At 40.3% G+C, this 16,022-nt stretch overlaps 1 protein-coding gene across 1 annotated transcript; it reads left to right on the forward strand.

The window, feature by feature from the left end:
- The first annotated feature begins 5,682 nt into the window (after window positions 1-5,682).
- On the forward strand, window positions 5,683-15,325 carry LOC137282681 (ADP-ribosyl cyclase/cyclic ADP-ribose hydrolase-like). The gene is made up of 8 exons (XM_067814467.1): window positions 5,683-5,923; window positions 8,503-8,641; window positions 9,304-9,391; window positions 9,911-10,053; window positions 10,952-11,025; window positions 13,444-13,536; window positions 14,101-14,187; window positions 15,153-15,325. Exons 1-8 carry the CDS (start codon window positions 5,751-5,753, stop codon window positions 15,238-15,240), a joined length of 885 nt encoding a protein of 294 aa, XP_067670568.1. The 5' UTR covers window positions 5,683-5,750; the 3' UTR covers window positions 15,241-15,325.
- Window positions 15,326-16,022: the final 697 nt, after the last annotated feature.

Genomic DNA, 16,022 nt, shown 5'->3' on the forward strand with positions numbered 1-16,022 from the left:
CGGGGTTGCTTAGCACCTGTGTTTTTTTGTTGTAAGCTAAATGAATTCGGTTGTAAGGTGACATTGGCTACAATACTGTCAAAACGGGGCTGTGTTTTATCTGAAACAGTCGGTGCCGACGGTTTTTGGTTTAAACAAGGTTTCTATGTTCCAAGGGAGCGGTGGGGGTAGCCAAGTGGTTAAAGCGTTGGCTTGCCCCACCGAAGACTCGGGTCCGATTCACGGGTTCAAAGCGTTCGACTTGGTGTCCCCCGACGTGATGGAATGTTATTATAAGCGGCATACGGCTAGACTATTTCCCAAACGTATTTCTTTACTTATAAGCAGCGGAATTTCTATACAGCAGTCACAATTCCACCTGATCTAACAGAACTTTCCCGTTCATCGATCACTTGATTGTCTGGTTTGTCTACAGGCCTCCAAAGCATGTGCAACTTCGGACAAAATTATTTCCAATGTTAAGCAAATTGGCTTATGGCTTATTAGGGCGGTACATGTTGTTTACAGTTTTCGCGAAGAACTGATGTCATCACTGATTTTCAGCAATTCATTCAAATACTTTTTCACAGCTATTTCTCCTGTTAATCCAAACATAATTTGTTCGGAGGGTAGTCAAGACTAGGTATTCTGTTTAACTGACGTTCTGTACCACATTCAACCAGTGTTGTCAGTTGTAGTTTGTTTCGCTTTGATTTGTAAACAGTCAATGTTTTAGAGGCATTGGGAAATGGGTAAACTCTTTGAAAATTGCAATGTGGTTACTCTCCCGTGATCTTCTTCGCTGTCGCCTCAGATACGAGAAACGACACAAGAAGGATTACTCTATTATCTAATGGGGGAGACAGGTTACGTCACGTTTGAAATGAGTAACTGTCAATATAACATAAGATGATGATTGCCTAGATGATGAAACAATAGCAACGGTACGAGAATCGACCCGACCCTGCCAAATGGCCGAGTACATGACCTCTTCTGTATACTGCTAGATTCGGTGCAGTATGATTTTAAACTGTAAATTCGATTCCGAAATGGGATAACAGGATGACGGCTGTTGCGTGGAGGCAGTGGTTTGTGTATGTGTATGGCAGATTTGCATTCTTGGAGCTTTATTTCATCATTTGTGACGGTGAAGTTTGGCAAACGTACCGTGAGGTGTAACAAACACTGAATCGGGGATATCGATGATAGATTTTGGATGTTGAAAGAACGAAGCATTATTGGGATTCATGTGGGACTTGTACGATTTGAAGTATGAAGCCGGCAAACAAATTTAAGATTTCATCATTTGTAATTTTCTTGATCTGCTTCGGCTTGTGTGAATAGGATTTCATAAATTACATTAGTTCGTTTTCATGAAACCGATTAGTATTTATTTCTTGCTATTTTAGAATAGAATGACATTATCATTCAGTGTTAGACTAGATGTAATGTATGCTAAAAGAAACGTATAGGCGTTTGGTTTTTTAAAAATCTATTAATTTCCAATTTTGTTCAAACAATCGTCAAAAATATGTAAGAAAAGTATTGAAAACATGATTTTACACAATTTCACAAGTAAAAATGATTTTACCTCAAAAAGTTGATTTTGATGAGAGTTGTTACAAGGATTGAAAAAGCATCTCCACAACAGAAGTCTCCTTCCAGATGAAATTGTGCAGCAAAGAGAATGTTCAGATTCAGATTACTTTCAGAAATTGGCATTTGATTTGAAGGAGTTTCAAGGTCAAATCACTACGTCACCTCACGGAACATCGCCATTGAAATAGTGCATGATGGAGATCACCAATCTTCTGTTGTCAGGAGTCCGAATGTTAGTCTGAGCAAGATATCGCTTGCAGCTAGTTGCAACCAAACGGGTATAACATATGACGTCCCTGTACAGACAGGCCTCGAGTTACCACTGCAGCCCAAGATCGAGTGAGAGCACAACAGCCAGGGTGCCTGGACTTCAGAGCATATCCGGTCAAACTGTTGAGAACAGATTGACAGAGATTGGGGAAACCTGACGCCTGGGTCGTGCTACGTCGTCACCGTCGCGCTCAGCGTCTCCGTTATCTAACAGTATTCACTTAGTTGTATAGACATTGCCATCCTCTAGACTAAAATTTCATGCACTAAAGTCTATTTGTGGACTAGTTACACAAGTCTGAAAAGACAACAAAGACAGATTTCTCGTCTATGCATTTCTTTTTTGTATATAATATATTTGCTTGTATTTGTTTGATAATTGTGTACAGAACCGTGTGACAGACTAACGGAATTGAGGTAGCTAACATATAACTTCCTTTTGGTTTGTTTACAAAATGTCAAACGCCGAACACATCTTTACGCGACAAATGGTACTTCCCTCAGTTGCTTTCGATAATGACCCATGAATTATTTCCCAACCTCATTCATTCTTGTCAACTTCAACAAAGCGGGACTGTGGAGGGACGCTCGTTGGACAAGATGGAGCCGGGTCGGTATTAGCGCTGGAAGAAGATTAGCGCTGGAAGATTCTATCAAACTCCCACAGAAAATTGAGGTGGTTATCTTCCTCCATTATGCAAATTCATGAGGCGAAAGTAGTACCGTATCAGTGCCAATGTATAAATGTGCGGTTATTAGGCCACGTTCAGGTACATCCTCGATATCTCCAGGGTATACGTTCCGATAAGTCTCCAGTGTACCCTGGATGCATCTACGGCTTGGTCCGAAACCTTTATTACCTCCCTTCGCTGGTTCGCATTCTCACAATCAGCCAATCTGCGAAGTCGCCGTTACAACTGAACTTGCCAGTGTCAATAAAGATAGCGGTTGCAGCTGCGAAGGTATGTTCGCAGTGCGACTCAGATTTAGGAGAAATCATACAGACACATTGACAGGTCCGAAAATTTAAAAAGATATATGCAAGAACTCCTTCTGCCTCTTTCAGAGGACTGTGCATGGTTCGTGTTGCCAGGTTTAATCGGTAATTTAAAAAGCGAAAGTGTGTTGTGATTGGTTCGCTCAACTTCCCAGCGTACACACGTGATCGGATAAAAAGTCAGCCAAGGGAGGTAATAAAGGCATCCAGGGTATAGTAGAGACTTATCAGAACGTATAATCTGCAGATATCGAGAATGGTTCAGGTACGTCGAACACAAATCCACAAGGCTAATTAACCAATCAGATTACAGGAAACACTCACTATTTTACCACAACTTGTGATACTAGACAAAGCCACAGAAGGCGTCCTATACTCTTAAAAATGTAGACTGAGGAACCTGAACTTTGAAGTCTGGTAGAAAGAAAACCCATTGAGGAACCTTAGAATGACATTCATCTTGTGTATGCAGCATCATTTCACGCTACATCCCACTAACACCTCGTTGCCAGGGGCAACCATTCATGAAAGTGTCCTGTTAATTATTGATATCAGGAAACCTTGAAAAGTGTCCTGATATTAGATACAAGGACACTTTTGAAAATCTTCAATAAGCTATATCGTGACGTCATCAAGATGTTGAAACAACTGTTTTATTTTCACATTGCCAAATATATCTGTACAAACTGAATTGAAAACATCTTGAATCAGTCAAAGACCATAACTTTCTAACAAACAGAAAAGTCAAGACGGTTTATTTGTTTATTCAGTGCTATTTAGAATACGATTTCAAAGGATGTCCCGTCTAGTTTTTCACATTTGATAAAAACACTTTTGGAATCTGTCTTCTGGTTGCCGTGGTCGTGCATCGGCATCGTCGACAGGGACATCAGCTTGTTTTCCTTCTTAGGTGGAGGTGGTTGGAGATTGTCAGATATTTCCTTGTTGATTTCCTCAGAGGCGCGCTTATAAACCCTCACAGCATTGCTTCTGAGGCCTGTTCTCGCCATGATGAGCTGCCCGTCCACCTTGGCGTTGAAAAGGGTTATCGATAAAGTGACCTGACGAAAGAAATTACCATTTGGCTCTATAAAACATACATGTTTTATTGGTACACCAAAAACACTTTCAGTTTGCGGAGTTCGCTGAATGGTTTCATGTTTGTATACTACGAAAATAAACGATTAACGACTATCCCAGTTTTCAATATCAAAAACTTAAAATTCATATAATGATCTACGCAACACTTCAGAACTGGATTTGGGGATGTTTCTTAACTTTTTTTGTCGAGTACAAGAGTTTCATGAACTAAATAGTCATGAAATCTAATGAATTATACCTTTCCGGAAAGGCCAGTAAATCTTCCATGCAGACCTGCCTCCTCGCACATTGTCTTGAACATTTTCTGCAATGTGTGTATCCCAACTTTATGTTGTGAATATCGCAGTTTTCCGTCCTTAGCTGCCAGAGGTCGTCTGTAGAAAGGGCCGTCGGCCGGTATTGCTGCCAAGTATGTCTCGAGCAGTCTCACAAAACATCGTGGGTTGTCAGGTTGGGAGTGTTGCTTGACATCCCTGAAACAAGCACTTGATATATTCACTCCTGGCGACTAAAATCGTATAAACATACTTCAGTTCAAACTTCGGATGTGATTGATACTTTTACTGTCGAAATGAAAATGTTGTTTTCACCCATTAAATATTTTATAATGAAGAAAATGTTCCCTTGGCCCACAACATCTTCTCCTCTAAAGGCGTGACATGCTCTGCTTTGCGTGAAGACAATCCAATACCTTTTCGGTTGACTAGTTTCATCACATCATCAAGAGTGGCTCGAAAGTTACAGAATTCGTGGTTATTCACATCCATGAAGTTTAGATCTGGTCTCTTGCACACGTCACGCAAGTACCGCTATATACTGACACAAATATTTTTGACCGACATTGCGGGATACGCGGTTCCATCTTGTCGTTTAATTTCACAATCGAGGGCGTCTGCGTTAATTTCTTCAGAGAGAGGAGGTCCATTTAGTATGGCGCTGTGTATTTTGAGGAATCCGATTTTGATGCAAAGCTTCGATAATTTCACCGGTCACTGGTTCACCAAAGCGTCGTCGCTCTTGACTTGAAGTCCTCTCTATCCTCAAAGTCAATCTGAGACAACTCGTATCCTTCATTATCGAACTCCATGGCTCAATGAAGGTATAACACGTGTTTTGCTTTTATACCTGAATATTGCACGTGCAGGAACGCCATTCTCGTACATTTTGGATGAGCCAATCAAATGATTTGCAAAAACTTTAGTAGTACTACAGATTTCATTCACTAAAGCTGGAGGGGCCCAAATAAGGTTGTGGAAATTCACAATGCTTCGCCTCGTATGGGCCCCACGGACAAAACCGTCCTGATACCTGCCGATACAACTCGGAAATTACTGTAATAACTATTACTTATCACCACACACAAACACAATGCACGGGAAGCACGTGCACAACGTGGGAGCCTCCTACACGTGCATGGAGTGTCACTATGAATCTTGACGTTCTTCAGGCATGTCGATAAATCACTGGGTTTTCAGGGTCAAATAACACACTACTGACTGAAAAGTGTAAACCTGAAAATTTCATATACTCCAGTCACATAACAAGCGGGATAAGTAAACGAACAGCTTTGCTTTGAATGAAATCCATGTGGTGATGCATTTTTAAAACATCCATTATGATTGTATCAACATTGATTCAATCCCATATATCTCCCAATTTCGACAATCGTACATTGAAAGTACAGTTCCTTTTATTTTTTTGAAGAGTATATGTTGTTTTACACACTGACAAATTCCAGAGATAAGCCCAAGCAGGTGATAGGCCCTGACCGTGTAACAGCCACGTGAGTCGAACTATAACCGAAATGCCGTTACAGACACACTCACTAGCAGTGATCCTGGCACTGGTCATACACCAGGTGTTAGCCGATGGGCAGTGTGTAACCAAGGGAACCACTCCTGAAATACGGGAGCTGGTGTTGGGGAGGTGTGTCGACTACCAGACAAACATCAACCCTGGAGCTTTCTGTGTCAACGGGTACGTTTGACTAGGAATTTACATTACATTGCTCCTGAACTCGTTTACCCAGTATGACGATATCTGATTTAAATATTGTATAGCGGCCATGTAATGTCCGACTCGGACCTTCAGTCCCGAGACCTGTCCAAATGACCATACCATACCAAGTGGTTAGCCTGATGCCGTTTACAAAACATTCTTTGTGCGGAGATAACCTTATCTCCCTGAGTTGAGTTTCAGCCTTACGTTTTGCTACGTTGACGTCCAGTCACACGAATCTTCCTTACGCTAAGATTGCCTCAGTAAAGGTGAAAATGTAATGACTGCCCGCTTAGGGTTGGTGTTTCAAGTACATGGCTGCATTCTTGACGATGTATGAGAAAACTGTTAAGACCGGTATTTCGTAGATATTTTAAATGGGATAATTGTTTTAAATTTAACAAATTCCATAATAGTAATCACTAATATGTCGTGTCATCAAATCGCCAATGGTATTCTGAAACGTCGCCGATAAACTTAGACTTGGTTGGGATGTTTTGGAAGATACACGAACACTCCGAAGTGAGGAATCCTAGAAAACGGAGTAGTGTTTACACATTGGATGTGGTAACGAACGCCGTGCTTGTTGAAAATGTAAACAACGAAAAATTCAGTGTTTACACTTTGCAGCATTCGTTCTTGTTGAGTTTATTCTTGTTTTAGAATCTCATTTCATGATGTATTTACATAAAAGATTTATCACTTCAAAAGTCCGATCGGCCCTCGCTAAAGTCAAATGTACAAATTGTATATACTCTTAATAAAAAGTAGGGGAATCTGAACTTTCGATTTGGAAAGGAAGTGTAAACGTTAACAAACGACAGACATCTTATGAATGCACCACCGTTTCCCTCTACTACCACCTTAAAACAACGCATGATATGCACAACGCAGTAGCACCATACATGTGCATGGGGTCCCATTCTTTATTTTGACGTTTTTCAAGAAGGTCGAGAAATCACTCAGAATATTAATTCTGACACTCATCTTGCATCACACATTTGTAAGTGTTTGTTTCTAGTCATTTGTTCTAAAATGAAAATCGTTTACATGCAAATTGCATGCCATACACCAATCATCTTTCAAAAGCGACTACATTCCAAATAACTACGGTTGTAAGAAAGAGCAAATGGTGATGAACTCTCAAAACATTCAATAATATCATATCAACATTGATTGACCGATAAATCTCATAATTTATGGGTGGTCAAGCTCGCTGACTTGCTTGACACATGTCATTGGTTCCCAATTGCGCAGAACGACGTTCATACAGTTGATCACTGGATTGTCTGGTGCAGACCCGATTATTTACAGACTGCCGCCATATAGCTAAAATATTGCTGATTGCAGCGTAAAACTAAACTCACTTACAAATCAGTTTGTCATGCTATAGTGACCAGCTGGCCATGCCTTTATAGATGATACTACAGCCTCACCAGACATGTGTACAAATGTGGCAGTTTGATCAGGACTCGACTCTTAGCGACAAGTACAGAATGGTTTGTGTTAGTCGGGATTTGAGTGAGTGAGTTAAAATTTATCGTCTTATGGGCAAAAGTTCAGCCATATCGTGACCGGTACAATTAATTTTGTGCATAATAATTAATGGTAAATTGTAAAAACCTTTCAACGAAGGACAGTAAAATAACTAGATTATCACGGACTGGAATTTAAAACGAGTAATTGGATCGAATACAGTTTAATTATAGTAAATGAGAACTTAAAACAAAACATCAGAACTTATTAACATTAGTAAAAAGACCTTTCATAGTTCATCCCTTGTGATGGAATATTCAACACAATCAAGCAAGAGATGCCTGACTGGGATTCTTTCATCACAAGGGATACAAAACGGAGGATCCTCACCTTTCAACAGGTATGCATGAGAATATCTTTTTGTGGCCAATACGACATCGTCGCACAATGACCTCTTCAAACAAGGACTGACAACCCAAGCAGGTGTAACCAACATAGGGTTTTATTGCATGTAATTTATTAATACCTACTTGGTCGGAATTTGGTCGACTAGGCAGGTGGGCTGACTATCGCCTCTGTGGTGCTGCCTGGCCTTTGCTTCACTATCATATACAATGGAAGCTGTCAAACCGGCATTTGTCCAGTCCTGCAAGTTGTCAACATCGGCATTAAATGTCAGTCTCATCCGAGGCTTGTACATTTATCATCAGCCAGATTATTTATCAAGTCCCAGTGAATGCCGGTTTAGACAGCTTCCATTGTCATTCTATATTTAGACGTCAAATAATGTGTCGTCGACCCTATGGTGAACAGTATTTGAAGAGTCAGTTATTCCAAACAAAACATCTAGGAATACATTGGCAGCTTAATTCTTACCCGATCTTCACGGGTCCCAAACTGAAAGAATCAAAACGTTCTGATGAAGTATTCAACGGGCAACTGCAAAAAATCATAGCAAATTAGGAATGGCAAGTCTTCGTGAATGATCAACTTTTATTGTGCAATAACGACTTTTCGGCGTCAGACTGTATTTATACCGTTTATTGACAAGAGTAGCTAAATATCGCGGTTTACTTTTCCAGGGTATCTACCCGTAGAAACTGTTCTGCTCTGGCAGATATGTTCGTCTCTGCATTCGCATTCCAGCCTGCGTGTAATGTAAGTTACAGTCGCTATGATGACTTCATCCAAGCCGCCAACATTGACGTTCCACCCGGTCAGGTTCGTAGGAAACAGCGTCACTTGAATATTTCTCCACACTTAAATACAAAAATGATCAGACAAATGTTAAGAAAATAAAACCGATTCAGTCTCCAGTTTCAGAATAATAACTATACTAATATATTTGGTTGAAGATTTTGAGGCTAGATACGGGTTTATGTGCTTTATTGGAATATTACGTTGACAAATACGTAAGGAAACGAAAGAATTGGGCAATAACGATTCTCTTTAAATCGAAAATTACAATAAAATGAATGAAAAAACAAACATTACAATACTTCTGATGACCTGAAAAACTACACACTACCACGTGATAGCCCATGATGTATATTAACTGGAAGTAATATACTATACAGTTTGTATCTTCCTTTCATCAGTATCTGCCATACACAAAATAGTCCAACACTTACAGCGTTTGATAACTTCTGTTCCAGAGGCGACTATGCTTGTCGTAAGAGGCGACTAACGGGATCGGGTGGTCAGGCTTGCTGACTTGGTTGGCACATGTCATCGGTTCCCAATTACGCAGATCGATGCTCATGTTGTTGATCACTGGATTGTCTGATCCAGACTCGATTGTTTACAGACTACCGCCATATAGCTGTAATATTGCTGAGTGCAGCGTAAAACTAAACTCACTCACTCACTCATTCCTGTTCCAGAGCATGTTCTGGTCTGGTGTGTACGGTGTCGTGCAGATGTACAGTAACCGTGGACAGAGAGCAACAGTGCTTGAAGACACATTCATAGGTAACTAGGCCCTATCCCTTTGCAGTCTTATACTGTCCGCACATTCTCCGCTCTGTATATGACAAAGCATATACTGCTCGACAAGTATTAAATGAGCCATGACCTGACAAATGTCGTGATGATGATGCTGAACTAAATCGCTTTACGAGACACGTGCTAAACAGTAGCGGCATTTATTTCACGCCACTGTCAGCATGTATTGCGCGTGCTTAATCGGCAATCTGCCTGTAGCAACAAAGTGTGTTCGGTCAGAATACTTGCCCCGCCTGCTTGTCACAAACACGTTCACTGCGCTGGCTCATCTAATACTTATCAAGCAGTAGAAACGGTTATCCATGCAAAAGTACTAGTGTCATGTATTGGAGGTGACCCGTGAAGGTCGGGTTAGAATATTGATATTCAGCAACCCATGCTTGTCATAAGAGAAGACTAACGGGATCGGGTGGTCGGGCTTGCTGACTTGGTTAACGTATGTCATCAGTTCCCAAATGCGCAGATCGATGTTTTCTCCCATTCCAGGTTATATGGTGGACGGGTTACAGTTCTGTGCCCAGGCCAGTCAACCTGGTATGACGTACGATGAGGACTGTCCTGGATTTGAACAGACAGACAACTGTACATACAACGCAGAGTATTCCTTCTGGGCCATGGCGTCGAAAAATGTGTGTAAATAATCAAGGTTTAATGCCCTTTTCAACCAGTTGACCCATTCTCCGTCCCCGAACAGGGTCTAAGTGAGTCAGTTGGTTTAAATAGCACCTTAAACAATACTTTGGTTACGCTTTGCCATGACATACCTGCTGGAATCAAAGTTTTCAGGCTTTAGTTGTTCGTGAAGATACAGCCAGGTTAGAATTGGTCTTTAGCAACCAATTCTTGTCGTTAGAGGTAACTACCGACATTGGGTGATCAGGGTCGCTTGAACTGGTTGATGGGTCATTGTATCTCAATTGCTTATTAAACAGCAAACACAAAAACGTAGTTGTTAATCGCTTTTTTAAACCTATGAGCACGAGTTATTACATTTTAAAACGAGAAATATAATCAGGGTAAAATCTTTACAATAAGTATGCTACAGATTATATATGCAATGAACATTCTCTTATAACTGTAAGTTGAAATGCATATGTTTGCATGAAAATGTAAGATTATTTATCATAACACAAATGATGCTCGCATTGGACAACTCGGTTTGACCTGACCGCTGTGTAAATGCCAACTTAATGACGCAAATCAACTTTCAATCAAGACAACATGATCGATGTAACCGACTTAAGTGAGTGGGTGAGTTTAGTTTGACGCCGCACTCAGCAATATTCCAGCTATATGGCGGCGGTCTGTAAATAATCGAGTCTGGACCAGACAATCCCGTGATCATCTGCGTAATTGGGAACCGATGACGTGTCAACCAAGTCAACGAGTCGGACCACCCGATCCCGTTGGTCGCCTCTTACGACAAGCATAGTCGCATTTTATGGCAAGCATGGATTGCTGAAGACCTATTCGACCCCGGGACATTCACGGGTCTGTTACCGACTTAATGAATCGGCTTTTTTACAGTATGCATCCCATGCCAGGGGCGAAGCCTTTGTTATGTTGAATGCGAGTAGAGACCAACCTTTCCAGGATTCATCGTGAGTATACACACTTAAGCCAGTAACTGACTGAGTGAGTGAGTTTAGTTTTACCCCGCCTTTAGCAATATTCAAGCAATATCTTGGCGGGGACACTAGAAATGAGCTTACACAGTTAAGGTATAATGGAGGCCAAGGTTGTTTATTACTAACTTTCATTGGAATATATGGTAATAAATAGAGCTGTGACGATATATCATTTATCGATAATCGTGATACTTTATCGGACGATAAACATCTCGATACTTTTTTTCGTGTCGTGATACGTATCGTTCACCTTAAAATTGTTTATTTTCACCTGAAATTGACGGTTGTGTCAAAATTTGCACTATTACTTGATAACAAATATACTATTGTAAAGAAAATAACTAAAGATAACACGTCGTGATGTGCATCGATTCGAATCTATCCTTACAAGATATTGCGGTACGTATCTTATCGCGAATTTTCTGTATCGTCACCACTAGTAATAAAGGTACCCGTTTTGAGATACGTATTGCCATAAACTTGGAGCTTAAGTGTTTGGCAGTGAGTGGCACTGATTGTACATGCAGATCCACAGTAAGGCCCAGAAATACGCTCTTAAAAATATATATTAAAACGAATAGGTGATTTTAAGGATATTGGACTCATGTAGCTGCGACTAAAACAATACAAATATATTCATTTTTTTTTTATTTCCAAAACGTCACCTGAGTGCCTCCGCAGTCTAAGTAAACTTAGTCTCAGTGTATTTCGTTACACTCCCCACTGAGTCTAACAAAACCTAGTAGAAGGTCGCGTCAGGTAACCTTTGAGCGACCAATGACCGTCCAATCAAACGCGAGACGGTTAAATAGATTTAACCAATCAGACAACGGCTACTATTTAGGGATCGGAGGGAGTTTCAAATATTCAGGTCACTGACACAAATCTCTCCACAAACAAAAATCCACATATAACACAATTATTTGACCCGTAGTATATAGGGTTTGGGGTTTCTGTTGACATGGTTACCATTAGCTAATGTTCTTGCAAGCTGACATCCTTGAATATTGCCAAAAACACCATTTTCAGCGACTGTTTACTCACCGTTGTCATGGTTGTACATACGCCGTGTGCATCACCCGGAAGCGAGCGTACGCTAAATAGCATTCGGAATCGTTCGGGTATGAACCTTTTCGAGATAAAAAATTCAAACGGTATGTACGAATGTCCACTTTCGCGATTTAGTAAGCTGTGTTCTGATTGGTCAATCTCAAAGGTTACCTGGCGCGACCTCCCATAAGGTTTTGTTAGATTCAGTAGTGGAATGTAACGAAAAGTACTGAGGATAAGTTTACTTAGACTGAGTGCCTCCGTGATGTAGTTGTTAGAGAGGAAAGAGGAAATCAACATGTCTCGAATGAGCGCCGACAATGGAGACAGCGTAATCGGCTGCCTTGAAGCTGGAATAAGTCACAGTATGCAGTTGTCCGACATTTCAACGTTCATTAGAGCACCATACGTCGCCCTTGGATTCTTTCCCTCATACCAATTCCATCCAAGATCACTAGAAAATCGGCCATCCGAGAGTTACCACTAAAGTGCAGGACAGCTACATCGGGGCTTTTCAGTAACGTGATCCCCCCACCCCCCCTCCCCAACCACACACACACACACACACACACATTCACACACACACACACACACACACACACACACACACACACACACACACACACACACACACACACACACACACACACACACTTTCATTGCAATCGCTTGCGGTGGTGTCGTAGAGTCCGGATACCCTGGAGACGCTCTGGTTCGGTGATAAATCACGATGTCTTCTTCTCTGGCGAGTTGGAAAAAAACAACGTGTTTACTATTGGAGAAGTAATTGTATTCGACAGGTCGACAGATTCGGTCAAGTCATTGTATGAGGTGTGGGGTGAGATATCCAGCAGACAATGATCTGATTTAGTGGTGGTTCATGGGAATTAGACAGAAAATCGGTACATCAACGAAGTCTTGCACGTCCGATTATGGGCCGACATAGGGAGTTGTTCCAGCAAATCAACGCTACTCCACATACAGGAGAACCTTGCCAGTTCTAACGTCAGTGTCTTGCCATGGCCTTTCCGATCACCAGATCTAAACCCGAAATAACACCTATGGGATGAACTCGATCGAAGTCAAAACAGTTGGGAACCATGTGTCAACCAAGTCAGCGAGTCTGACCACCCGATCCCGTTACATCTAATACAAGTGGGGTTGCTGAAAGCCAATATTCTAACCCGGACCTGCACGGTCACAACGAAGTCGCAGAGGATAGTTTGAAATATATTTAACCATTAGTAACCATTGATATGTTTCAATGTCTCGTCAAGAATACAAGCTAAATGCCACCTTCCATACTAACAGGTAAGCACATTTTCTTTTCTCTTCTTTCAGTTTCTTTGCAACATGGGAAGTGCCGAATATGAATGCGACGATACTATCAAGGGTCAATATTCTTTTGGTTCATATACCGGGACAAAAGATACGGTATGTGTAAAGATTGTGAGGCCGTAATATGTGCGTGTCTTCAGTTTTCTTAAACTAAAAGTGCTTTATGGTTCAACTTCTTTATTATAAAAGGTCACAACGTTTCAGGTGAAGAAGAGACTAGAATCTGTCTCGAAACGTTGTGACCTTGTATAATAAAGAAGTTGAACCATAAAGCACTTTTAGTTCGATTCGTCCAACTTCTAAATGCCTTTGAAAGAACTTCAGTATTCTTGTATGTACATATACTGAAAGTAAAAGAAACGCCTCGACTATATATATATATATATATATATTATACACACACACAACACACGCACTCAGAGTTCAATATCGATGACAACCAACACCATGAGCATCAATCTTCGCAATTAGGAACCGATGACATGCTTGAACAAAGTCAGCTAGCCTTACCACACCATCCGGGCAGTCGCCTCTTACGACATGCATGGGTTGCTGAAGACCAGTTGTAACCCGGATCTTCACGGGTATTTCTCGGGTGGGAAGATAAACAAGCACATGTCCGGTACTTAATGAAACAGTTCCTCCATTTGTCGTATTTAGATCAACATGTAACAGCGTCAACATCTTTGGCCTGAAAAAGCGACTGAGGGATAAAAACATTGCCTCTTCTTGTGAGGACAGTCCAAGGTAATTTGTATGTAACATTCCATTCCATGTGTGACAAAATCCACTCTATATATGGAATTATATCGAGTTACTTTAATGCTTCAAGATATGTATGATGAGGTAAAATTTACAAATATTTGATACGTGTAAGACATAAGAATATCATTGCAGTGACTAGACAAAGGCTGATATATTTCTAAACCAGAAAAAAATAATTCCAAAAAAAATAGAAAAAAGTGTTTTATAACATTAAACAGTGAAGTACTGTTGATTTGGACAGAGGACAGTCCAAGGTAATCTGTATGTAACATTCCATTCCATGTGTGACAAAATCCATTCTATATATGGAATTATATCGAGTTACTTTAATGCTTCAAGATATGTATGATGAGGTAAAATTTACAAATATTTGATACGTGTAAGACATAAGAATATCATTGCAGTGACTAGACAAAGGCTGATATATTTCTAAACCAGAAAAAAATAATTTCAAAAAAAAAAAATAAAAAAAAGTGTTTTATAACATTAAACAGTGAAGTACTGTTGATTTGTCAAAACAGATTGTCTTGCAAAACATCTTTTGTGTTATGTAACACTTAACTGTGAAACATTGTCCTCTTAATGCGATGATAAATGCCAAAATGGTCGAATCCTGATTGTAAGATATTCAGGATCAATTCACTATTCTCTTATACGACATATAGTTTTAAAAGTACATTTTACGTGTATATATGTGTTGTTGATTCTCCTATAAACGTTGCCAAAGATAGCAGAACCAGCCAACAAATTCACTGTTGAGGCAACGCTAAGTAATGACAATGAAATACAAATTTCGTATTAGTGAATCGATCACTGTTACAGGCATGTGCTTCTGAAGACCCATTCTTCCACGGGTCCGTAGCCCTAAGAACGTTTTGTGAATCAGGATCCGAAGGCTCTAATCTTTAGGGTATATTAATAAGTGTTCTTTTATATTTATCCTACAGAGGGCCTCAAACCATGCTCTGTGTGGACCACCCAGCAGAAAAGGAGTGCATTACAGGCAGCTTGTCTCACCCTGATCTCATTGGCTGAACGCAGTCCATGTCTCTGTAACTGATCAAACGATTGATTCTTGCACAACGGAGCTCGTTACATAAAAACAACATTTTTAAACCGAGATGCATTACTGTTCTACAGAATTGCAAATACACTTAACACTTGCTAACACTAAGCTAACAACTATACTCAGTGCCAAGGGAAACGATACCCTCCCACGTTTATGAATTACTTAAAACTATCAAAGGTATGTTAGAAGGCATTACTTTACAAGAAAGCTAAACAACAGTGATAGCTTTATGCAAAGCATGAAAATCATTTCTCAACTGCTTGTCACATTTAGGTGAAATGCATCTTTTTCAAAAGATTCAAATTGTTTTATTTTCGAGTAGGACGGAATAAAGCAATAACAGTGATTTGGATGTCAAAAGAAAAAGGTTCAAATAAAATTCTGTTTTGAGACAAAGATGGAGAGTATGATGGTTGATATGATACACAAGTACGAGAAACATGCCACAATTAACAGCTGAAGAAATAGCTCTTGCCAAAGCCTTCGGATGCTAACGTATAACGGTTATGAAACATATGCAGAGAGACTGGGATCGCCGTACACAGACCAAGAAGTGGACGTCCATGCTTCAGAACGATAGGTACCTCCGTCATTAAGGAAGCAGGGTAACGTTTCTCTTGGCGTTTAGTGTAAATTATTGATACATGGTCAAACAACAACAGTTCATATAAATCAGTGTTCTGTATCCGTGTGAACTGTCAGTGGGAATATTTAGTGCAGAATCAAATTGGATTCGTGTAGGTGCCGA

This window comes from Haliotis asinina, chromosome 4, assembly GCF_037392515.1.
Source record: "Haliotis asinina isolate JCU_RB_2024 chromosome 4, JCU_Hal_asi_v2, whole genome shotgun sequence".
Classification (NCBI taxonomy): Eukaryota; Metazoa; Mollusca; class Gastropoda; order Lepetellida; family Haliotidae; genus Haliotis; species Haliotis asinina.